A 25,441-nucleotide genomic window follows, 5' to 3' on the forward strand; every position below is an offset into this window, starting at 1 on the left:
AGCAACCGCAGAGGTGATATTGAGACTCTTAGCTGTCTAAAGAAGACAAAATGTTATCTGTTGATTGAAACAGTATTATGGAATATTCAATGAGAAATGTTAAGAAATACTGGAAAAAAAACAAAAACAAAAAAAAAAATATTGATTGATAATTCATTTATCCCATAGTCAATGAAGAAAATGATGTAGTCATATGTCCAACCCCAGTCAGAGTCACTCTGAGGTCACTTCGAGGGTTTGGAACATTTCAGCGATGAGCCATGGTCCTCTTGACTCTTAAACTTGGCTACATATGTTCTTTAAGTAGGCAGACAGAAAACCATGTGCCAAAAAACATCAACATAAATTTGCAAAATGATTTTCAAATGAGCCTTGTCCTGTCACTGGGGGCGCCTAAATCACTCCGCTCAGCTCACATGTCGCTGATAATAGAGCTGATGCTGCAAAGTAGTTGTGCTGACAGAATGATGTTTATAATTACTCTATAGAATGTGGTGGGGTTGAGTGGGGGCGGATGTGACTTTTTATTTTTTTTACGCCTGGGACAGCAGCACATTTGTCGAAACACTGGACAAACAAGACAAATGTGAAAGAGATCTAAGGCAATCGCTGTGAACGCCCATTCTTACATCCCAATTTCAAAAGCGAGCTGAGTCACGAGCCATCGTTCCATTGCAAAGTCAAATCAAGTTCAACAACATAGAAGTTGAACAAAATAAAATGTCAGATTGCTTTCATTCATTGTGAAATTGTCTGTTTTCTATTGAAAAGAGCTCTGACTGTTAGTTTCTTGTGCTCGAGCCAACTGGCGAGCAATATGCTTGGGATTTGTGATCAAAATAAGCTTGTAATTTTAACATTTTACATTATATCAGTTGGGGTAGGAAAGCCCCTTTGACTTTTTGAGGTCAATATTATTCTTAGACCAAATTTCTAATTTGAATGCTTTCCCTTCCATACAAATTCACAAACTATTACTGATGCGTTCATCTCGGTCAAAATTTGGGAGAAGTTGAATTTAAAAACCAAAAAAAAAAAAACAAGTCTTAGTAGTGGCAACTTAGTAGAACTACCAAATAGCGTCCATGTTTGGTTTGGGATTATGTTGCAGAAAATAAAATCACGTCTGAAACTATATCTGGACCACCACTTGATGAAATACTATATATTTAAAACTTACATATCTATTTTATATGACAATAATGTTAAAATGTTACTTTACCTGCCATACATGGCTTTGCTGACAGTTTAGACTCTGGTACGTATTATTCAAAATATAATTACTTTCAATGGGAAATTTCTATTTGAAAGTAAACCAAAAGTGTTTCATGGAATGAATTGTGGTTGCCTTGTTGCTCGAGTTGAAAAGTTTAGCAGGCAGTGTTGTCTTATCTTCTTTCATTAACCATTGTATCTTTGTCACACTAAAAAAAAAAAGATCCAGGAACACCTTCTTCTCTGGATATTTACTTTCCCCCCCATCCGTACGTTTAAGTTGTAAATGTTGCAGCTGTCTGTTTTCCATTTGAATCGCTTTCAAGTGGTCAGAGAACACTGAGTACTGGCACCACGACTGACTAATAGCCACGCTTTCCCATATAGACATCCCTTTTGGGCTCTACTGGCTTGTCGTAATACAACACGGCAACTTGAAAGTGCTCGGCAAGCTGAATTACGGCCGTACTGTATGTGATCAAGTCAGCCCGACTACATATTAGATTTAAAGTGTGACCAGAAGACCCTCTTAAGTCTCTTTAAGGCGGTGGTGCATGGTGTGACCTGTAAATGTGTGTGGCCGTGCGAGGAGGGGGCCACTATAGACTCCGTTCAGGCAAATGCCGTGGAATGTCTCAGAGGCCATTACCTTCAGTACGGAATTAATGCGTATTAGACCCTGACATTATTTTCATGAAAGGGGATTTAGGAAGTCAGTCAGTTCATCTTTACGAAGATGTCTTCTACTGCTTTTTGTTGCATCTTTTATTGTGTACAACTAATTGCAGAAACCTTTGAGTTAATTAAAATGTCTTTGCAGAAGATAACGTATCAGCAGATATAGCTAACTTGCTAAATAACAGAAAATATATTTAAAAAACTAGTACCTACTACTACCAAAACTCTGGACAGCTGAGGAGCTTCTGCTCTCTTTTCTAATTGTCCCACCTCAATAGATTCCAAAAACTTTGAGCTTCATCAAAGTTCCGGCCAAATTGGAATTTACTAATCAAAAAATGCAACTCTGGCAAACTTCAATATCTCGGCTCTGCATCATCACCATTTACCTCTTTCCAGTGACAGTTTTTGGGCTTGATTTTTTTTTTAAAGCTTGTAAGTCAAACCAAAAACCTTTGCTTAAAAAGAGCTTTTTACTAGTAATGTGACGCAGCAACATTCATTCTAATTCATTTCAGGAGTACGTTTGAATCTTTGCTTGAACTTGCACCGAATTTCAAACTGTTAAAAAATAGCTTAATATATTCCGTGTACAGCTAGACCGATTCATTCCAATTAATTTTATTCGGAAATTAATTTTGAAAATTGGAGCTTGTTGCGGTACCGCCGCAGAGCAACACATGGGGTTCTTCGTTTTAGATATACAGTTGCTTCCAGCAAAAATATCCGTCTGCACCATGTTTGCGGATTTTATAACCCGAAAAGGTTATTAATCACTTAAATCCTTCAGTGGTTCTGGTTCCTTCTCTCATTCATTAGGTTACAATGAGAGCTTATATTGTTGCCAGAGTCAAAATCCTTACTGGGTTTTGTCGCTCAAAGACTCTCTGATGTTACTGGTTTTTCTGCACACAAATCATTTTTTTTTTTTTTCACAACAGCGGTTGGCTAGACATCAAGTCAACCTCAGCCAAAATACCAGCGGGAGTTCTTTTTATTGTACAATACAAGCTTCAAGTCTACGCGTGTCCAAATTCACACTGAAAATGTGTTTCCTTTGCTGTTTTAGTGCGTCAAATCATCAACATAATGAACAGGATAATGACATATAGGTTATTTCCATCAAACCATTCCAAATGTGGTACTTCTATATAGCGCCATTAAAACATATTAACAAAATACAAGTGCAGTATATAGGCCGCAGCCATACTTTTCACATGTGCTCATGTGTTTGTGTGCCGCTTAAGGAAAAGCTCTGGCTCGAATGAAAACGTCGTCCTTCTGTTGGTTCTTGTCTCTAATAGGCTGCCTGGCTTGAATTAGGCAGAGTGGCCAAAGGTTGTTAAAGTGGCTACTGGAGGAGCGCTAGTCAGCTGTAAAGTTTTTAAAGGAGGGAAACTTCCCACAAATTTACACGCACAGCGGCACTCGCAGCCTTACGTGCCCTATAGCAGCCCACCACAGACCTTTAACAGCACTCAATATTGTCATCGGATGGCTTTCCTTTGCGTTTGAAGAACCTTGCATGCATACTCTTTGTAATCATATTAGCTCCCAGGGAATTAATGACTCGCTTTTACGGCGGCTTCGCTCACATGGGACGCATGTGTTGCGTTCTAAGCATTCATTCTCGCCGGGAGTTTATTTATTTGGGGTGAACCTGATACTGTTATGCAGTGTCATATGCTGGGATCCAGATGAAAGATAAAAAATTAATGACGGCAGAGAAATAAGGGTTTTCTGTTGCAAAAGAAAAGTCTGCTCAATTGAGTGACGTTTACATTTGGACACTCTTTAAAGGGAAAACAAAAAGTGGAGAAATTTATGTTAAAAACACAGATTTTCCTTTATTTAGTCTGAGTCGGCGACGGATGTCAAAATGATAAAAGGTTCCCAGCTTTGTTGCGAGATTTGTTGGCGTGGCCATAAATTTAAGCATTCCCGTTGTGTAACATGTTACGAGTTAATAGGAAAGGATGAAAACACTTGAGGTTTGGACGGCGCTCCGCATTTTGCTCTCATCCCTCTCAATAGAATACCACAAGCCGACTAATATAAAGGAATCAGAACTATTTCTATTAGGGTATCAAGCCAATCAGAAATCTCCATTTGAAGAAATTTTATAACTGGTGTTTATCCCTCCCCTCGTTTTTTTTTCACACGGCTTCAGTGTATGAACACCGACTCTATGCGTGCTTGCGCCTGCTGCCAAACATTTGTATAATAGTGCAAGTTTTATTAATACTTGTCTGGCTCCTTTGTGTTCCGTTGTGTCCTCTTCCATTTCACCAGCCTTCGAGTCCCCATGACGTCGTTTTTTGTTTGAGAATCCCAGACTGGTGGGATTTAGATTTATGGATATCAGTCAGCTGTCAATCAATAAATCATGCCTCTAAGCTAAGGGCATTAGCTTGGTAGGTCAAATCTGTGTATGTGTCATTGTGCCATCTTTTTGGATTTCTATCCACCAGACAAAAAAAAAAAAAAAATATGGGCTGTCTGTCAAAATAATTTGAGGCACCAAAACCGATTGAATTTCTGGAGAAACATCCAGTGTGTGTGAGTGAGTGCTTCCCAGAAATTGACACACTGCAACCTAGGTCAGCCTGCATTGTGTTAGTGCTGAGGTGTTAGGTGCACTTGTAGGATATCAGTTGTCTGAATGGTGCAACTTGCCCTTACAAATGCTCCTGTTGGTTACTTGAACTGCTGAGCGGCCAGTGCGGCTTACCGACGTGCCGTAAACTAAGCTCAATTGAGTTTTGTTAGGCGACATGCTTTTAAAAGCATATATCGGACAGCGATTCACTATCATCAACGAGCAAACGTCGATCGGTTGGGTTATTGCGTCCTGAAGTCAAAAATTGCATCAGGCAAAGCACTAAAAGTAGCAGTCACCTTTAAGGACCTTTGACTTCAGCAACCTCATCCATCCCGTGTCGAGATATTATTAAAAATGAATAGGCTTCTTGTTAAAGTCAGCTGGGATCACTGGTTAACCCTAATGAAGACAAGCCTTGTAAAAAATAAAATAAAAATAATGAGTTTTTTTCGCATGTAAGTGATGGTTCAGATATGCAACATTTCGATCTTATGAATGGCGAGCCAGTCTGTTTACATTTTACATTTACCATAAACAAGCGTACTACTATCAAATGATACTCTTCTGAAAATTAGGACACATAAGATATTTCTTTACAAAGAAACTAGTTGAACGACTTTTGAAACGATACCCTGTGCTCCTTTGCAGTCTGACTCTTTGGTGACCATAACCTGCGCAAACGGCAAATGGAACAAACAGGTGTCATGCGAGCCAGTCGACTGCGGTCTGCCTGACAAATATCACGTTCATCCGGCCAATTTCAATTTCCCCGAGGGAACCACCTATGGCAAGAAGAGCACTTTCCAGTGTCGCGAACCCGCCCAGCTTGTAGGTGAGTGGCCTCGTCGTGCTCGTGCATGTACTATAGATGTTTTTTTTCAGCCTGCCCTTAAAATACCTTTGGCGAGGTTTGCTTGGGGAAAAAAAGCTGGCATAAACTTAAGTGCAATCTTGGGAGTCAGACAAGCAAACAGATGAGGCCCGTGTCCTCTCTTACATTGTTTTCATTTTTAAATTTTAATGCGCATTAGGATCCCGGTAAGTTCTGCATTTTTCAGAGTCTAGTGGGAGAGATACAAAGCAAGCTGACACGACTTTTACAGGCTATTTAACAACTGAACATCTCATGACTGGTCCTTCAATCTACACGTTTTCGTCTGTTGATCAGGTACCAACAACACTCTGACCTGCTTGGAGGATGGACTATGGTCCTTCCCGGAGGCTCTCTGTGAGCTTCGTTGCCCAGCTCCTCCGCCCGTGCCCAACGCCGTGCTGCAGACTAAACGCTGCAATGAGACGGGCCTCAAAGTGGGAACACTGTGCAAGTACAAATGCAGGCCAGGCTACCATGTGACCAATAAACCCAAGAGGTAAAGAAGCAAATGGTCGTTGATGAATGAATCTTTTGTCCCCACAAACAGAATTGTGGTGAATAGAAACAGATTATTTTAAACATCATACTTTGCATTTTTACAGGCGAGCGTTTAAACGTCAGTGCACCGAAGACGGCAGTTGGCTGGAGGGGGCGTGTGAACCGGTGACTTGCGACCCCCCGCCACCAATCTTCCATGGTTCCTACTACTGTACCGACGGCTTCCGCTTCGACAGCGTTTGCCGACTTAACTGTTCTGACCCGGCCGGTAATAGCCCTAATGCCGTCACTGGAGGCTCCGCCCACACGGTGAGGCTGCTGCACGCTCCATGCAAGCAGGTCTGTCCATCTCTTGCCTCTCTTTCTATCTTTTATTGCGCTTTTTGTGTGTGTGTCTATCATGTGTCATTTGTAGAGTAACAAAACATTACCTTTGTCTTGGATTGCTTTCCTCTTTTTGAGTGTTTTGTACTTTGAAGGCTTTATGCAAAAAGAGATAAATTGATGAACTAAAATAAATACATTTACGGGTAGATAATTAACTCCTGAATAGTTAGATGATTTAAAAAAATAAAAAATACTACAGTAAAAAAATCAATTAATATATTGATTATATATATATATATATATATATATATATATATATATATATATATATATATATATCGATATATATCGATGTATTATCGACACCATAAAATTTAACATAATCGAGTCTTAATTTAAAGACATTTGGAGGCATAGTTTAAGAGAGATCCTAATTTGTGCCTCAGTGCTTAAAGCACCGTAGACGAACCTGAGAGCTTTGATCTTTTGTCTGTATTGTGTAAAACAGACAATATTGTCAACTAAACACATGCTATAAACAGTTCTCTGATAAGTTCCTAGTCTAGATATTTAATGAAACTGACTTGCCCCCATAGTACCTGCCATCTTTTATCGGGTAGTCCTTACATTGTTTTCAGGTTAGTCGACTCCCATAGCACCCCTTAGTTTGATGCTGCTCTATTCAGAAGGCTATTGATTTCCACAACAACACTGCTCGCCTTGGAATTCTGAAATGTATACACCTCTTAATCTGCTCGGCCTCTCAGGCTTCGTGACTTGGATGCCTGATAAAAGTTGGATTGTATTTCCCTGCTTTTGCAACGAGATGCCAGCATAATGTCCTCGCGTAATGTCCTCGTCCTGCCAGTCAGTTGAGCGTGTCCGTGTGTGGGTTGTTTTTGCAGGGCGCGAGCTCCAACGCCATCCGCTGTAGGAAGGACGGCAACTGGACGGGGTCCTTCCGCCTCTGCCCCAATAGCAAAGGCCAGTGTTCCTTACCTCAAAACCTGCATTACAGCCTTCAGTACTCATGCAGGCGAGGTCATGGCATAGGTGGGTATGCACTCAGAGATCAGCTTTCTTTATTACTCGTCAACTTTTTTGCTCGCATCACTGTTTCTGACAATCTCCAAGGGACTTATGTCATTACTTGAATCTGCATTACAAAGTACTTCCGTGGTAGGGTTAGCATCAGCCAACCAAAAGTGTTTTTGTGGTGTTCTGCTAATAAGCTAGGATAGGACTTGGAGTGGTCGTAGTAATTAACTGATTGGGTTGACTTGATTGTTGATTAATGGAGACATGAAGCAATTTAGACCAAGATGAGTGCACTACTTGGCTGGAACCAGCAGAGGTGCTATCATCAATATCATCAAATGCCCATTGCTAAAATGATATAGTTGGATTTTTTTGTGCGGATTTCCCGTCACGTGCAGGCGAGGAGTGTGAGCTGTCGTGCAGGGAGAGCAACAACGACGTGGTGATCCTCCCTAGCAACATGACGGCGGAGGGTGTACTCAAGGAGCACTGGAGGAACCCGCACAAGGTCAAGGTACGTTGGAGGAGTGTGTCCACTTCACCGTTGTGACAGACGCACTTGACAAAGCCCTGTGATCCACAACTCTCCTTTAAGGAATTTGCCGTCTGGTGTCGATATCCTTGCTCCATCGGTCGCAATTCGAAAAAGGCCCACGTGTACCTTGCCTTTTATCTTCCGCCGTGACCAAATGTTTTGATTTGAAACATGGCAACCCCTCAGACATTTTTCAGAACATGGTGTTACCGTCTAGCATAGTCGTTATAGTGCTTGAGCCGACTGCTATTTTTGGGATATGCAGACAAGTCACACCTGTGCAAACGTTCAATTTTTGTGTGTGTCATACTGGAATAAATTACACAAATTGAGTCAAATAATGTTATAGACGTTAGGTTGAGCAGGGAAGGTTTAAGGTTTGGCTTGGGTTTGGGTTAAGGATTACAGATATGTCTAGCGTTAAGAGTTAGAAGTTAGGTGTAACGTTCGTGTTTAGTGTTCACATCAAAATTTAAGTTTACTACGTATATTAAGGGTTAGAGTTGGGGTGAATGTTAGGTTAGGGTTAGGGTTAAGCATTTTGCATTCATCCTAACCAAACCCTAACAGTCATCTCAATAGTTTATAGAAATGGTCCCAAACTCAATTTATAGTCTGGGTGTCTCTGGCCCACATCAAGTATTCCACAAAAAAAGGGTTCAAAAAAGTACGACTAATCCAGTCTTCTCAACATTTATAACAGTTCAGAACATTAACGGCCCCTCAGAACAAAAACAAGATTGATGACGTGTCTCCCATAGCGTATTCCGCAACATGTCTTGTTGAATAATGGCATCTGATTTCTTGAGCAATGCAACTTTCTCCGTACATTGAAGAAATGTGAGAGAAAAAATAGAAAATAAAAATAAAATATTTCTTATTCTTCTTGAAATTGGCTGTTCTTGTTGCTGATATTTTCTTCACATTAGGTTTTATCAAGTCGTGACTAGGACTGGGTGAAAGAATACCTTTTCATGCCACTTGTTGTCACTTTGGAATTGTATTTCGCTTCATGAGCCTGAGCTATGGGCTACAAAAAGCTCAGGGCAATATCAAAAAACGTTGGGGCCCCACTAGCGTTAAACTTTGATGTCAAGTAGGGGGCCGCAAAATATCATCCTGTGAGCCACAAATTGCCCCCAGGCGGCAAGTTTGAAACCCGCGCTGTACGATATAAGAGTAGTATCACACGTAATGATGATCCATTCATCCATTTTCTATACCGCTTGTCCCTATGGGGGTCATGGGCGTGCTGGAACCTATCCCAGCATTGCTTTGTTTATTTTTTGATAGGGAAAGTTGAGGGGACACTGATGTGGAAAGAATCACACTATTTATATGTTGGTGTGCTTTCCCTCCTACAACCCATTTCGTATGCTTTCAGAGTCACGCTGAGTCAGCAGTGGGCTGGGCCACGAGGACATGAAATGATCTGTTTTTCATGGGTGTACGTAATTGATATGATTTGTGCTCAGTGGTAAATTGAGCCCGTGCTGTTGGAGGGCGCCGCAATGGATTGCATACAAGTAAACCCGTAAAGAGATAGCGGTCATATGCCAGAAGGTTGAGTGCGTCCTGGGAGCCAAAGCTCAGCATTGACATTGTTTGTTACTTCAGTGGGAAGATGATTTATTAACTATTACTTTGACATACAGTCAATTGCCCTAAAGTCAATGAAGTGTGTGTATCTAAAGGATTGACTTAAGTGTGTGTATCTTATTCCACAAACAAAAAGGATCATCAACAGGAACTTTTGGGAAAGTAGCCAAGCGTTAAAAAGCATCTTTGCCCTCTAAAATGTGGCTAAACATATAGTAAGAAAATTAAAATTAAAAACATAAAAAACCCTTAACCCTAAAACACCAGTTTTGCCATTTAACACAAAGTTTGGTGAACCATCAGAAGAAGACACACGGACACTGGCGTAGCTATAGAGGTGGGGCATAAGGGCACTTGCCCCCCCCCCCCCCCCCCCCCCTTGAAATATGCTTGCACCCACCAGGTCCCAGGCCAGATAATTGACTGGCCCATTTTTTTCTACTTTTCTGGAAATAAAAATCAACATTTCCACTTCCCTCGAAAAGAATAAACAATGAATCTCTTTTCTAAAGAATTTTTGTGGTTTGTGAAAAAAAAATGCTTTACTGACCCCCTGAGATATCCTTGACACTCCCACGTATCCCCAAGACAGTTATACAAAGTCTCTGTATTGAAAAAATAATGAATGCACAGCAACAAAATGTAAATTCAATGTAGTTCAACGTTGCCTACGCGAGAGGTTAACTTTGTCCACCTTAATAAGTGATGATGATTAATTGCTTTAAACCAGTTGTAGTTCAGTTCTCACTATGACCCACTTAGACATCTTTCCTCCTTCTTTCCCTGTGTAGCTAACGACTCTGTGGGCCCCCACCCCAAGCACCCGCCTTCCCCTTTATCAGCAAAATTTGCCTGTCGGGCTTCCAGTGGCATTAGTCATTTTCTATATGACATTACGTCGTCTAAGGTGGCGCTGAGATGGGGATCTATTTTTATGTGGTATCAGCGCCCCGGGAGGCTTGGAACGAGTGAGGATCACATACATAGTGAGGGGTGAAGCCAGGCAACCATCATGGATTATCATGATTTACGGCCCTGCTGTGAGAGGAGAAAGGAGTGGGAGAGAGAAAGCGAGAGAGAGATAGAGAGGGGAGGGGACAGAGTTTATGGATGACATCATCGCTAAAGGAACGAGAACAAGTGGAAAGTACAGTAGGTGCAAAAAGTTTTCGGCTCCCGAATGAATTAAGGTGCTCCATCTTGTGCCGCGTGGCTACTGTAGGCCTCGCCTTCTGCCATACGCGCCTCCTCCTCCATCTTCCATCTTTCTCCATTGCATTGATTTGCTGACAGTGCTGAAATGACAAATAGCCTTCGTTTTCGGCCGCAAAGGAAAACCATGTCAATTCTCTTAGATAAAGGCACACATGGGGTGTTATTATTTGGGGGTGTTATTTGCGGTGAGGCAGTTATTTTATCCCGCCGGGATATGTTAGATTTATAGTGGTCTGACCTGCACGGATAACACAGGACACAGTTTAATTTGGAACAGTTTGTGTGTTTATAACAACACTTGAGATCTTAATGGTATTTCCTTTTCCCTTTTTGTATTTAGCTTCCATAATGAAACTTTTTGTTCAGGTGTTGAAGGGTTTATGAAAGTGTAAATTCACTGACATCCAAGTGTGCTTTCCTCCACTGGCGTAATAGAATGCGAGCAAGCTATCCAGTGGAATAATTTGTGATTCTCTGCATTTGTATATTTTCCTTCCCATTTGTCTTCATATAGTGGCTGTGAGCTTTGAGTCACTCAACTGCAGAGAGTGTGAGGCATGTAGGGCAAAAATCGCCTCTTTATTTTATAATACCATTCATTCTTATAGACACCCTGCACATTAATATGAATAAATGCCTCCCTCTAGTAGACATAAATATTTTACTTAGATTGTGAAAAATGAGTTGCTAACCAAAACAGCAGCACATGATCAAGTAAACAATATCTTGGCCTTTACAAACGTATCTGACAATTTGTGCTACAGTACTTATAATGAAACCGGACTGTATACCTCAGTTTTACCGATGCCACAATTTCCAGTGTGTACTGGAATGCATGAGACCATTGATTGTCTGATTGATTCATATGGTGGCCTAGTAAAGATAATCACAGACATTCCAAGGCACCTCTTTTATGTACTCTTTTCTGTGAGAGCTGTATAGGTTCACACAAATTAACTTTAGATATGACATTTTACTGTCTCCCATGGGATTAATGCTAAAAGATTGACAGACAGGCACACGCAGATGGACACAAACAAATGCACACACACACATTCCACACACACCTCCCATGAGCTGCATTTTAAGTACAAGCACAGTGGGAAAGGATTCCACACATTCTGTTAAGGTATTTGAGAACATTGTGCTCTTTACCTTTGCGTGTGTGTTTCCCCTGTCCTCCCCTCAAACCCTACTGCCGGACATACTATACCTTGGACTGCTTTACTTCGATGAACAAACACACAACTATTATTAGGTTCTATCTTTTCAAACTCTATTGGTTTCACTTCTGATGTGGGCACGGGTCAGTGTAAATCAATGGCAGCCAGGAATATGAAAAGCGCATAAATGCATGCATGTGTCTTGATGAGTCGACATTGACTGTTTTTGTTTGTTCTTTAATCTTAATATCTTTATTGATTACACTTTTCTTCACAATGTATCTAACAGAGTATAGTCTGTACAATGGGACTGAAGTGGTATCCACACCCAGAATTGCTGCACTGCTTCAAAGGATGTGAGGTAAGACAATATTTTATTTATTTATTTGATTTAAAACAAATCTGGTCGCGGATTAGCATTATTACTATAAAGACCTGATATGCTATATAGACCTGATATGCTAGAAAAAAAAAATCTAGTAAAGCATACCTGCATTAATTAATTTTCTAATAAATTGAGACAAAGTCAGACAAAACAGCTAAATATTGTTTCAGTTTTGAAATAATTATCAAAGAGCTTGAACTAAATATACGTATATCAGGATTCAAAATAGTTTTAATGATTGTCAAATAAAATTGAATAAGCATGTCTGCCCCTTTCCCTCTTATTGAATACATTTGTCTGTCATGATTTGAAGTTCACAATAAAATCTCTTGAACATTGGAGGACTCGTCAAGGCTTTGTAAACGAGGAAGAAAACCTTTTGGGAGCGGTTACAAGAGGTGAAGTGTAGTTGATTTAAATCCAGACAGCCAGTCATTACCGTGTCATCCATTGCCTTTAAAGTCTTTAGTTTATTTGTAGGTCAGACTGAGGTCACGACATCAAACAGCATCTGTCTTCTGCAAATATTGCATTCACGTGTGAAGGAATTCCCCTCCACTGTATGTAAGAATTATATGATGTGCGCACTTTAGACCAATTGGATATCCTGATTGTTAACGCAAGTGGAAAGGGTCGGGCCAACCCTATAAATCTCCTCGTAGGGGAGATTTTTTTTTTTTTTTTCTGTAGTGAATAGTTTATTGCAGTCACTGTCAGATTTACGATTCTGGTCCACCAAAGGCCAAAGAAAAGGGGGTGGGGGATCACATTAAAAGATAAAGGATGTAAAAGGCCATGTATTGCTCATGAGAAAGTACCATTAACACAACCATATCAATATGATACTACTGAAGATGACTGTTTTTGTGTGTTTTTTGAACACAGCCATTCATGGGAGACAACTACTGTGATGCAGTAAACAACCGAGCCTTCTGTAACTACGATGGAGGAGACTGCTGCCAATCCACTGTCAAGACCAAGAAGGTTAGACGCACCATTGTACGGCACATGAACTCGGTTTCCTTTTTTTTTTTTCTAGATTACATGTTACCATTGGCAAGCTTTTACCACCATAAATAATATAAAGTACTTTTGAAAGAAAAATATATTGGAGGCAATATGTTAAATGAGAACTGTTATGCCCATAAATCCTCGTCCTGGACTCCCTCTGGAGTCATTTTGCCTTATTGATGGTTGCCAAAACTCATTATCAATACCATACTGGCACTTTAAGAAGCCTCTGAGTTCATACCCTGTCTGCAACAAAAGTTCACTTTCCATCCCCTGGGTATGGCTTGGAACGGTAAATCCTGACCTCAACTTGTTTCCACCGCAGGGTGTGTAGGCGAGATGACGCTAGTCTCGTCAGCTACCAGCTACGTATATTGTGTGACATCATAACAGCGAGACACGGTGTAACACGCAGATGAATCCAAGACACTATTACAGCCACTGTACTATTGACTAATTATCTTTTTTCCGTTGTTTTTGATTGGCTATCATGCAAACCTTTGAGAACAGAAACAGAACATTGCACGCCATACAAAGTTCTATTATGTCAAACAGTGAAGTCTAAAGATAGGCTACCTCCAAATTCATCCATAATTCGTTCCATTGGCAGCCTATCAAAATTGGTCTGCATGACTTAACCAAAGCAACACTTAATTAATCATTCACTGGGATCCTGACAATCATCTCTGAATCTCATGACACTGAAGCACATGCATAAAAGTTGCTTGGATATTCCTCCATGGTACATCAAATGAATGACCCAGTACCACTGTACCAAAAATGAATCTTAGAAACGGTCAATAATCCTGAACATATGTCCATGTTAGTTGCGGTTGTAGCATTCAGACCTGTGAACATTCTGTTGCATTCCATGTTATTCCCCACATTCATAAACACTTTCTCGACATTTAGGCAGTTGTTAACGTTTTTGCGGTTGGCTGCATACGGCAAAGCGCTCGGGTCCTGTGGTAGCAGCGCTCTTCAGTGTACCAAACGGGCTTTGTCTGGATCACACTTAGCAGTCGTTGGCAAATGGCATGATTGGAAGTGTAGTTTAGCTTCTGCGCTGCAACATCTGCTTCTCTGGTTTGGCCTCTCCTGAATTTGGCAAGGGTCTATAGTTGTACTCCTGGCATATCCATCTGTATGTCTGGCTACATTTATACAGAGGTCTATGCGTCTCCCTGGATATTTCACTGTGTCTGACTAGGAAGCCTCTTTATTGCTTCGAGTGAATTAGGATGTACAAGGAACATCGTGCGCTTTTCTGATTGTACAGTCGAACATCTCCAGAATGCTTCCTGTCCATTATCGCGGTTCATTTAAGCCGTGCAGACATAAACTGTAATCACAAGCAGTGCTTTTCTAAGTGACGGCGTTTTTAGCAATGGATTGCATTTCAATGGAAGCAAAGTTGATCACCTCTGTTCCTTCTCCAGAAATCTAGAAAATTATACAATATCTTGTTGCGAATATTGGAAAGATGATGGTATATATTTTATACGGGAGTAGACAGGGGTATTCCGTGTTTGTTTTCTTAGTTGATTTTACAAACGTACATTGAACCATAGCCTTCAGCTGTTTGCTCAGCTCTTGCTAAGACCTTGCTTCCTCTTGCAATCCGAGTGCGACGAGGGTTATACCGTACTGCTAAATGTCAGGTCAAGACCAGTTTAAAGCTTAGTACGCTTCATTTAAAGTCCAAAACAAACCATTGAAAACAAGTATTATGAAGACGTTTTCAGGCAGAACCAAGCCAGTGGCTCAAAGTGCACCTTCATTGTGTCATAACATCAAAAAGGGAGACAGCGCCAGCTGAATGAAATACTGAGTCTGCCAAGTCAAATATTTTGATGAATATACCAAAAAACCCGTGTAATGTATGCTGATCTACATTTGATTTTTAGCTCAGAGGCAAATTTTTCGGGGACGTTCATGGAAGAAGGCGAGTCGCCAGCAGAAGCATTACAAGAACCCGAACACCCCCATGAAGCGATTGGCTGGAAAACTATTGTGTAGCTTCGTCCAAGCCACTTTGTTTGATTTTTGTTTTGTTTTGTTCTTAGCGCACATTCAGTATAGACAGCTAACAGATCATGAGGAAATATTCTTGGATTTGCCAAAACATGTATTGGATTACAATGGCTGACTCCCCCTTTGAGTTCGGGATGACTTGTTGTGTATTATTCCATCCCCAGGAGCTTTGAGGGTGCAAGGTCTAGCTGCGTGTAAGGTCACCTCTGGATCTAGCGTTAATAGTTGCAAGCTGTCAGTCGGATTTGGAGAGGATGAGAGTCGGCAAGCGTATGGATTAATGCCTTTTGAGGGTTGCCTGCACAGAGCCCCCCCCCCCCAACCCCCCCTTCACATCCCAATTTTGGAAGAAATTCCTCTCTTGGAAGCTTGAAGCAGTATAGAGAGGGCAGCAATTATATAGTTATATGGCTTGGCCCCTCTAAAACAACTTTTGCTAAATGAGACTATATGTTTTTCTGTCTGCTTTGGTGGTCGGTTCTTGAGTTGCCTCCCAGTCTCTCAACGCTGTTTACAGCTCTCCGTCTGACGCAGGAACTCTCAATACACGATTTGTAAAGTGTCATGACTGATGTTTGTGTCCAAGCTGATGATTCGCCATTGCCAGCACTGACCACCCCGCGTTTGCTCCAGCTCTCAGCTGCAGATGATTAAACAACTTCATACATCTAAAATGACAGACGAAGATGATGATGTTGCATGTATTTGAAATATACAAAAATATATTTGCCTTCACTTATGTATTAAATATATGCATTTGGTAGGTGTCTGCGGTCAACAGCCGCACAAAGTATTCAGTAGTTGTGTTTTGCCGGTGGTATCCAGGGTTACTTTCCTACCTTCTCATGTTTTTGCCAGGCTACTGAAATCCCCTGTAATTGCCAACAATTGAATAAACAGCATTTCGCCATAGCTAGCTCTGATGCCAACTCTGGTGGTTGAGGGCATTTAAGTAGGACGGGACTTAGGGGTAATGAGAAGGAGGATCGGCGGGTTTTCTCCGCAGCTGAGCAAAGGTAGTTGCACAGCAGTGAGGACACACTTGCCTCTGTTTGTTAGCAATTTTGGCAGTTTGCTGATGTTAAGTGCTAGCACTTATGTAGCCAAACAGAGTTATGTATTTTTTTATTTTTTTTGCATTAAGGTTGCCATTCCTACATCCTAATAAGTCTCCCCCTCTTATAAAACCTTCCCCTATGAAGTAGCAGCATAGCTCTTCTTCATCTTGTTTGGTGACCCAGTGACCGATTAGTAATTACCCTGCGGATTGACTGGCAATCAATCCAATTTGTATTCCATTCAAGTCTGCCAGGATGGAGATCGTCATGTTTTGTTTTGTCGTTCGTGACGTCTATTTCCAAACGCTTTTGGACACTATCTTCACACCTGGAAATCTATTGTGACTGTGTGCTTGCTTGTGTTAGATTGGTGCCCTTGACACTACATCCTTGCCTTGCCCTTGAAATAGCATTCATGTTTGAAAATCTGCAAGCGTATCAGTCACCAGAGTCTAAAGCCGCCTTTGATACAGTCCAGTCGACACTAGCCTTACATACCTTCCACTACTCCAAGCAATGGCAGACGTACACAGAGTGAAGTGAAATGAACAGGACGCTGTGTTATTTTGACCTGTACCAGAGATGGAAGGATGAGGCTCTGACAGGGTCAACAACCACCAGAAGGTCTTTCATGTCGCACTTACTGCATGTGTCCCACCCCGCCCCGACCCCCAGGCCTCCCTCTAGCACTGGGATATGGGGCCTCGAGCCCACAAGGCCAGCCAGCCTTTTCACAGCCACCCTGAAGAGAGACTCTCAAGTCAGGGCCAGATGTGGCAGCTGGCCCCGCCACCCTTTGGGTCAAGGTCAAAGGAAAACAGTTCAAATTTGCCACCCACCAACATTCAATATATAGAGAGAGGTAAACCTTGGATAGAAGATAAGCCTTGGATGGAAAGTGAGGTGAAGTGAGGAATTGGGAGTGGGTTGTGAGTAGGGATAGAAAGATAAACCAAAGTGAGACACAAACTAAACTGAAACCGGGAGCTCTTGGCCTCATACAGGAACACACATCACGCTGTTGACAGCTGTTTCTGATGCGTATCCGGCCCCGGGCGTCGTTTTCTTAGGTGGGCCCACGGCACTGCCCACTCTGTCCACCCCGCCGTACGTACAAACAACTTCTTTTATACACTGTTTTAAAGAAAGTGCCAACACTCACTCACTTTGTCTCCTTTAACTTGCGTGGCTCAAAAACACCATGAAATCAATCACGGTCGACGGAATCTTTATATTCTTCTCTTCTAACAGAGATGAACTAAAAGAAGTCCGACCAATGCCCGGCTAATTTGAATGTTCAAAATTTAACGGAGGGGTCATTTTAAATGATGGCGTGCTTTTGTCTTAACACCTTTTTTATTTGAATTTTACGATATTTTTTCAGTGTGATCCAAAGACTCCTTCATGCTCTGCAATCTAAACAAAGTCAATTTTATTCCACATTTTCAATTCACTGAAAGGAACAGCCAGTCAACTTTCATTATTGATACCTGAGCTAAAAACAACCCCAAACTTTGTGGTGTGTCAGACTGGATTAGTCTTATTTTAATGTTCGCATTGCATACTGGGAACCATTGTACAAAAAGAGTTCACAACCACTTAACCTCTAATAAGAAATAGTGATGCTGGCAGTAGACCTCCACAGATTGAGCTGATAAGTCACCTTTTTTTTTTTTTTTTTTTTTTTACACTGACGTGCCCTCAGTCTGCTGTTTGCCTTTGCATGACTTGGACCACATGTGTTCCTGGTTAGGCTGAAGAGCAGAGGGGGACACTTTCTTTACCCAAACAGCTGAAAAGCCCCCCAGAGAAGCTTGCAGAAAAGGTGGCAGCACAGTTTCAGCGTTTTATCCGGTCATGTCGAAGGTTACTGACCCCACCATTCTACCAATTAAGATGTTATCAAAGGACAGTAACAGCCTTCCATCAATCCTTCCATCCAGAAAGCAAAGGAAGAGGTCTAGCTAGAAATACCCCATCCAAAAACTACCCAATTCCTTCTCAGCCTCTTGATGTGTCTTACTTCTGAATGCTCGTGGGGCTAGATGCAACTGACTTATGTCTTCACTGCAGTACAGCTTGTGTAGTTTGGTGAAAAACTGACTAACCTGTAAAAGTGGTATTAGAGTGACAATAAGCTACATGATTTTACTTTGTGTTTCCTCTCCTGCTTAGGTGATTCCATTCCCCATGTCCTGTAACATACGGAACGAGTGCTCCTGTCGGGATCCCAACGCCGTAGAGAACAGAAGGGAAGAGAAGGTCCATTCCCTGGGCTGACCAAACCGATGAAGGAAGAGGGCTTTGGGGTGTGGGTGGGGGGGCTTTGTTCAACATCTCAAGACCCTTTGCACCAACACCACACTCGGAGTGGGCAAGGCGGTAACACCCCCCAACTGCCCCTCGATCTTTATCCTCCATTTTCCTGCACATGCTGCTTTAACAGGCATACCTCTCCATCCTCGCAACCCCTCTGCCTCTGCATCACGAAAAGATCGAGAAAAGACGACAGGACTCACAAGACGCCACTGAAAACGTCATTCCTCAACTATAAGGAAAGTAGCCTCACAGTATCATCATCATGAAGCAAAATGCAGCCAATTATGGAAAAATGGAAAACCTAGGCAGGCCGAGGTACTGTAGCATGCCTTTTGTTCAGTGTCTAGTTTAGCGCCCTAGCTCGATAATTACACAATGAAAGCAATTCCAAATGTGTGTGGGGGAGGGGGAGTGTTGGATCAATAATTATAAATATGAAGGAAATGAAGACACATGTTTCTCAGACACGTTCAGAAGACATGAGGTTTTGGCACGACTGGTCAGACATTCTGTATCTATTTAAATTTCACTCATGTGTTTCTTCATCGGCACATCAGAGGTTCAAACTCGCCTGGAACGATCGTCTCATTTATGCTCCGCAGATTTCACACACAATAACTGAGATAAAATAAACAAAGAGTCACAGAAACTATAAAGTAATTACCCTGCCACAGCAGAATCAATATTCCCATACGTCTCTTTTTGTTTAAGCACATTTCAGAGCTTGGAATGAAAACAACATCCATGCGGCCTCTGCTACTGCATCTGCCGCTACTCGACTTTTTTGCATTGTAGTATCCTCATGGGGGGGCGGGCGATTTACGTCATTTTTCTGCGGTTCGCAGGGAATCCTTTGCAACCAAAACAATAGCATTGTCCATTGATCGCAACTAAAGGAACGTCATTGTAAACACCTCACTTTGCAGTAGTTGGTTTTAGTTCCAGTTTTAGAGTTTGGGTTATTTTATTCTCACGGAACAGTTTCCCCACAAATATACCTTTCGCTAAGACCTACAAAGGCCCTTCCACCATCTCTCCTATTAATTCAGTCTATCAAGCTTTCGGAACCAGCATGGTGCTTCCACTATCTCCGGTCACAGTTTTCAAAAGAAGAAAAACAGAAGACATTTCAATCACACTGGCTTAGCTTGCTAACATTGCAGATGGTGATTACGACGGATGACCTCATAGCTTTATCCTCTACATTTAGCTGAGTATTTTTTCGTTGTGTTTGGCAAATGAAAAAAAAACAGACTTACAACATGTTTCAAGTTAGACCTAATAACCTTTAAACCTCCCGGGTAATTTTGTTTCTCAAGAGCAGCAATGATATTACAGGGTCACTTTGACCCAGGGTGTGATTAATTATCCAGACATGTCAAAAAAGAAAACAGTCGGACTAAACATCGGTAGTATTTCATGACAAATTTTATTAACAACTATTACATTGTGAAATCATAAAGGTTTTCTCCCCAAAAACTATACTTAAATATTACCGGGTCACTTTGACCCATGGTGTGATTAATTATCCAGACATGTCAAAAAAGAAAAAAATCTGACTAAACATCGGTTGTATTTCATGACGAATTCTATTAACAACTATAACATTGTGAAATCGTAAAAGTTTTCACCCCAAAAACTATACTTAAATATTTTATGTCGTGAACTAGTCAATTTGCCCCGCAATGTAAAAGGATCATTGTAGAGATCAATAATATGTCCAAAATTTAGACCTGTATTCTTCGCAGTGATTGGCCAGGCTTCGCGAAATGGTGAATTAATTTAATTTGTATTAAACACACACACACACACATGCACAAACAGTGCTGCTGATGCTGCTGCTTGGCTTATCGGCCCACATTTTGCTGCTCTGGTTAGGTCACAGCGTGACTAAGACACAGTTGCGAGGGATTCTTTATCACCAAAAATACACACAAAAAACGACAAATATTTTGTAAATATGACTTCTCAATAGAGGGTGAGATTTTCTTTTTCATGTATTTGATTCTTTTTACCAAATGTCATATTCAATTAGTGTTTGTAATAATGACTTCAGTTACTGCACTTTTTAAGTTGCCATGTAAAAAAAAAAGTATGTCTTTCAAAAAAACATATGTAGAAGCTGCTATTGTCCAAATGGTGATCCGAGACAAAGTGTGTTGCTTTGACATGACCATTTCTCAAACTTGCTTGCAAAGAACATCAGATATATTGAAAGGTTTCAAATCCGTTCCAGTGTATACTCAGTAGAACCTCCAAGATCCAACACATTGTGCTGAGCAATCATTTTGAATACATTACTGTCTTAAACCACAGTAAGTTCAATTTTTTGGTTCTTTGCCATATTGTGTCATCCTGCTCCTGCGGTGGCACAACAAATATAATAAATTCATACAAATCATTGCTTACCCAATTTTTATACTTTTAATACGGCTCCCTGAGCGCCATATAAATCTAAAACACACCCAAATCCCCCCCCCCCCCCAAAAAAAAGTTTACTCACCTTCTCCATTAAGTCTTGTGACATTTCCCAAGGTTTTGATTTGATCGATGTTGGAGGTTGTACTGTGCATTTCCTAAAATTTCAACATATCACAACTAACTCAACTGCACATTTGATTTTCTTTTTTCCAAGCTGTACATTTTTCACCAAGAAACTCAAAGTCAAACGAGAAGGAAACCTAAATGAAGAAATCACAATTATTTATGAATGATTGTAAGGCTATGTTATCTTTAAATATTGCATTTAGCAGAAGACATGTATTATCTTGATATTACGATACAATGTTATGATATATACTAGTACTCTGGTTTCAGTTGTTTTACATACAACTGCAACCAGTGGGGTTGGGGGGGCTCAACCTACAAGCCCCACTTCTTCATGCTGATGACCACAGGTTCAATATCCACCACTCAGCTCCCTTCCTACTATGCTATTTGAATGGACCATTTGGTTGTTTGTGACTCATGATGACCTGTATCCAAAAAAATCCACGCTTGTCTCCAAAGGCTACAGACTTAAGACTGGATTTTCTTTTGGAGAAGGAGGTATACTCGTAAAGCCATAGTCCAACCGAGCGATTCACGCAAAGAAGGAACATCACCTCGAAACTGTCGTCATCACAGGATCCCTCACTGTACCTCATGCCTGTAATGTTTGCTGCTTCAATATATAGATATATATTATTTTATTGATTTTTTTTTCTTTTGGCTTCTCATACCGATGGTGTACATAGTAGAACTATTTATTGAGAGTGTTATACTTTTTTAAGTTATATTTAATGTCCATATAAGTTATTTTTGACATTGTTCATCCATCAATATTATTGTAATCAGGCAACCTCCTCTGCCCTCACACACTTTTTTTTGTTTTTTTTTAACCCTTAAACGTTAGAAAAGAGACAGTGCTTGCTTCACACATGTAAAATGTTACAGATTTAAATTACAGAATGTATTTTTTTTTTACTCTCATTTGCTTTTGGAGAAATAAATTCATGTATGTAGTGTTATAACAACTACAATGTTAAAAACTAGGTACTTTTATGAGACTCCAAGGTACCTTAGTAGTTTAAAAAATAAATCCTGTTGTTTGTTTTATGAGTGAATATGAATATTTTCAATGATGGAAAACATACGGACAGAAGAATAAACCTGATGTTTTTTTTTTGTTTTTTTTAATTGAGGATTTTCAAATAGGTCAATGTGACTGATCATAAGAGGCGAATACTTTTGAGGGTACCCCTGATTGGTAGGATGAAGTCCATTTTTTTTCTGAGAGTGTGGTGCAGGGTGCAGGGTGTTCTTGGATGCTGATAAAAAGGTGTGATGGAGGGAATGGGTGGGCTGCTTTTCCTGGCCTGGGCAGCTATTTGGCCAGGTGTGAAAATGTGTACTCACAGGGGCCGGACCCCGATGCCCCCACGGCGGCGGTGGCGGCCAGCGCTTGACTGGCAAAGCGACACGTAAGCCATGGGGGCAAGTGAGTCAGATTTTCTCCGTCCTCCTTCCACCAGGTTGGACACCCCCTGCCCCCTGCTCGGGCCCCTGCCCCGCCCGCCTCCTACTCCTTTGACACACTGCCTCATCTGTCACTGTCAGCTCAGGCGGCACAGGGCGGCCAGTGTGGAGCGAGGCCCTGCGTAAAAAAGGAGAGAGGAAGTTTGGGCAGCTTAAAGAGGCGTTTGAAGTGCAAGCTGAAGGAACACACTTCTTCTTGGCCAAGCGCCTGGCTTATCACATACACTAATATGTTTGGAGTCGTGCTCGCTCCCCTGACAGGCTTTGATATCACTCCATTTATACCAACAGTTGCCACTTTGTTTCTAATTTAACACCTGTTTTTTTTTTGTTTTTTTTTTGCATGCCCAAAAATGGTTAACTAAGACAAAGAAGTTGAGGACTGTTTGAAGCCTCTCCGATCATAAAATACTCATGTGCCATCTTGTTGAAGACATTTTTCTTTGTGTATTATAACACATGAAGAATTACCTCTCACAGGCCTCTGGTTCTAGACTTAGTCCACTTTTTGTCTCCCTCAATAAAGGTGACTTGTCCTTCTGTTTATTTTTATTTTAAAAGTATATATATAGAAAAATAAGTGTATTTGCATATTACGTGGATATCTAGTGGTATTACTGCAATGTTTCGTACCCGATTGCGCAACAAATATATTTTAAGATGTAAATATTGATGATTGTATTTGCAAAAACAATGTACTAACTGTTCGGGAGTAGCTCTTGGATGGATTTTTATCCTATTATACAAAAGATGTTGGATATTGTGTCAAAGTATCGCCCGCAAAATACAGTGAGAAAAAAAAAACATAGTAAAAAAACAAACAAGATGCTTTGCCACGCCCACTTGCAGTTAGCATTTATTTGTCCATAATGGCTCTGTGGAAGTACTGTTGTCAGCTTTCTAGACCATGAATTATATCCAGTGAGTCGTATTTATTTGTCGTCCAAATGAATGGAACCCGAATGATCACTTCTGGGTTGAAATGGAACCTCAGTAGCAACGCTGTTGCTTTTTATTTTTTATGAATTATTATTATTATGCATTTAAATGTTTGGTTCAGGCACCAGCCAGTAACTTTTAACAATTTCTTTGCCCTCACTTTGGACTGTATGAGTCAGATATGCCTTTGGGTCTCCACCGACACTGTAAAGGAGGCCATCGGATGTCTCTCTGATGGCTCCCTCGCTCTTTGGTTTCTTTTTTACAGTATGCACTTTTTCAGGCACATATACAACCAGTTGGACTTTTTATGTTTTCCGTGGATGTTTGTCCTTGCTTTCTTCACAGTTGCAATTATCTCAATTTTTTTGGTGCTTTGGTACATGGCAAAAACATGTCGGAACTGTACTATATTTTCATAAGGAAGAGTCATAAAGATGAGTATCATGTTGATTTTTTTTGCTGTCATTTATTGTGTAGAAATAAAACACTGGTTAAAGTGAGCTGGTAGATGTGTGATTATTCTTATTACTAGTTATTATAGTCTTTTTTTTTCAAAACATTATTTGATATTAACTCTGTAACATCTTTTGTATTCTCCATAAAAATGCTTGTTGGTTTTTTTTTGGTTGGTTTTTTTTTTTTTTTGGTCACGTTTTTTACTCCATACATTGTTTATAAAGGGGTGGAAGAATTTCATAATGTTATCAACTCCTGTACCGATGACCATGTCCTATTGAGCAGATTATTCCAGTCAGGAAGAAAGAGCCTTGGGACCTTATTTCGTCAGACTGGTGCCCGTGCACTTCATTTTGGTGCCAGGGCAAATTTAGTTTTGCTGTTGAGACATCACTTTCTGTAACACATAAACAAGCTTATGAAAAGAATCTACCATTAGCATCTTGTGCATAGATGCAATGCAATTGAATTCATTTAAAAGCTCAGTCACAACAGTACTTCACGTAAACATCGATGACAAGTGCTGAACTCGCAGAACAGCGATATTCGCGGGTGGTTAAGACAATATCACAGATACATCGGCATGGAAATGAGAGTGTTGTTCCTGGCACACCTCTTGACGACTATGTCCTAATTCCGTGAGAATGAACATCAAGCTACTGATTTTTAAAAGTGGCCCTTAATGTTGCATGACTGGAAAGAAATGAGATGGGAAGCTAAAAGGAATAGTTTTGTGGAGGGGAGGTGGAAAAAGTAACTGCTTTCCCGGCAGCTCACGCACACAGGGAGGCATAGCCACCTTTTTGCTTAATGATATAAATTAGAGAGTCCAAGTGGTGTGTTAGTTCAAGAGCTAATGTAAATATTTGCCCTATGGATTGTGCTAACTGCTAAGAAATAATGATTGAACTTTCTGCAAATCTTCTACACACGTGTCAGCTGATCAACAGCGCGTCCCATTCATTGACCTCTCAACACATCACCGATTAGTGTTGGCTCGTGAGTGAACGATTCGTTCAAAAGACTGAGTCTTTTCAGTGAACGAGAGTGAACGAATCACTTGAGAAAGTTCATGTGACTTAAACCAGTATGTGTCGGTAATGCGCATTGAAGCTTTACGATTTGCCAAGCAAAGAAAGAACCACTCACTGAAACACCACTTCTTTTATGCACGTTTTATTGCACGAAAGGATGCACCGTTATGCAACAGCGAGGAGATTATGCTTCTCTTTGGGTAATCTTTATTTTATAATTCTTACAGTAGTTTTTAAATAACGTGTATACATATACACGCCTAAATATTGTTATCCAATATATCTACTGCAATTTCACATTATATTGCTGGTTTGAAATGTACTTTTATTATTATTATTATTTTAATAAACACTTATGTTAAAACTTGTCTGGTGTTTTATTCCTGACATTTGGTTAACTGCTTTATATGACAATATCGTTGTATAAATGTGTTGGTGTCC

At 40.7% G+C, this 25,441-nt stretch overlaps 1 protein-coding gene across 2 annotated transcripts in view; it reads left to right on the top strand.

Moving 5' to 3' along the window:
• Positions 1-23,996, top strand: part of pappaa (pregnancy-associated plasma protein A, pappalysin 1a) — a 70,748-nt gene extending 46,752 nt beyond the window's left edge. The window contains exons 15-22 of one of the 2 annotated variants that reach the window (XM_085926283.1): positions 5,144-5,327; positions 5,664-5,865; positions 5,972-6,206; positions 7,100-7,247; positions 7,631-7,746; positions 12,034-12,105; positions 13,015-13,113; positions 18,408-23,996. In XM_085926283.1, the coding sequence (XP_085782409.1) occupies positions 5,144-5,327; positions 5,664-5,865; positions 5,972-6,206; positions 7,100-7,247; positions 7,631-7,746; positions 12,034-12,105; positions 13,015-13,113; positions 18,408-18,512 (1,161 nt within the window). In that variant the 3' untranslated portion in view covers positions 18,513-23,996. The remainder of the gene's footprint in view (positions 1-5,143; positions 5,328-5,663; positions 5,866-5,971; positions 6,207-7,099; positions 7,248-7,630; positions 7,747-12,033; positions 12,106-13,014; positions 13,114-18,407) is intronic. The other variant, XM_085926284.1, reaches the window with a different exon arrangement.
• The last annotated feature ends 1,445 nt before the right edge of the window (positions 23,997-25,441 follow it).

Source organism: Syngnathus leptorhynchus, chromosome 12 (genome assembly GCF_054491065.1).
Source record: "Syngnathus leptorhynchus isolate UIUO chromosome 12, UIUO_Slep, whole genome shotgun sequence".
Classification (NCBI taxonomy): domain Eukaryota; kingdom Metazoa; phylum Chordata; class Actinopteri; order Syngnathiformes; family Syngnathidae; genus Syngnathus; species Syngnathus leptorhynchus.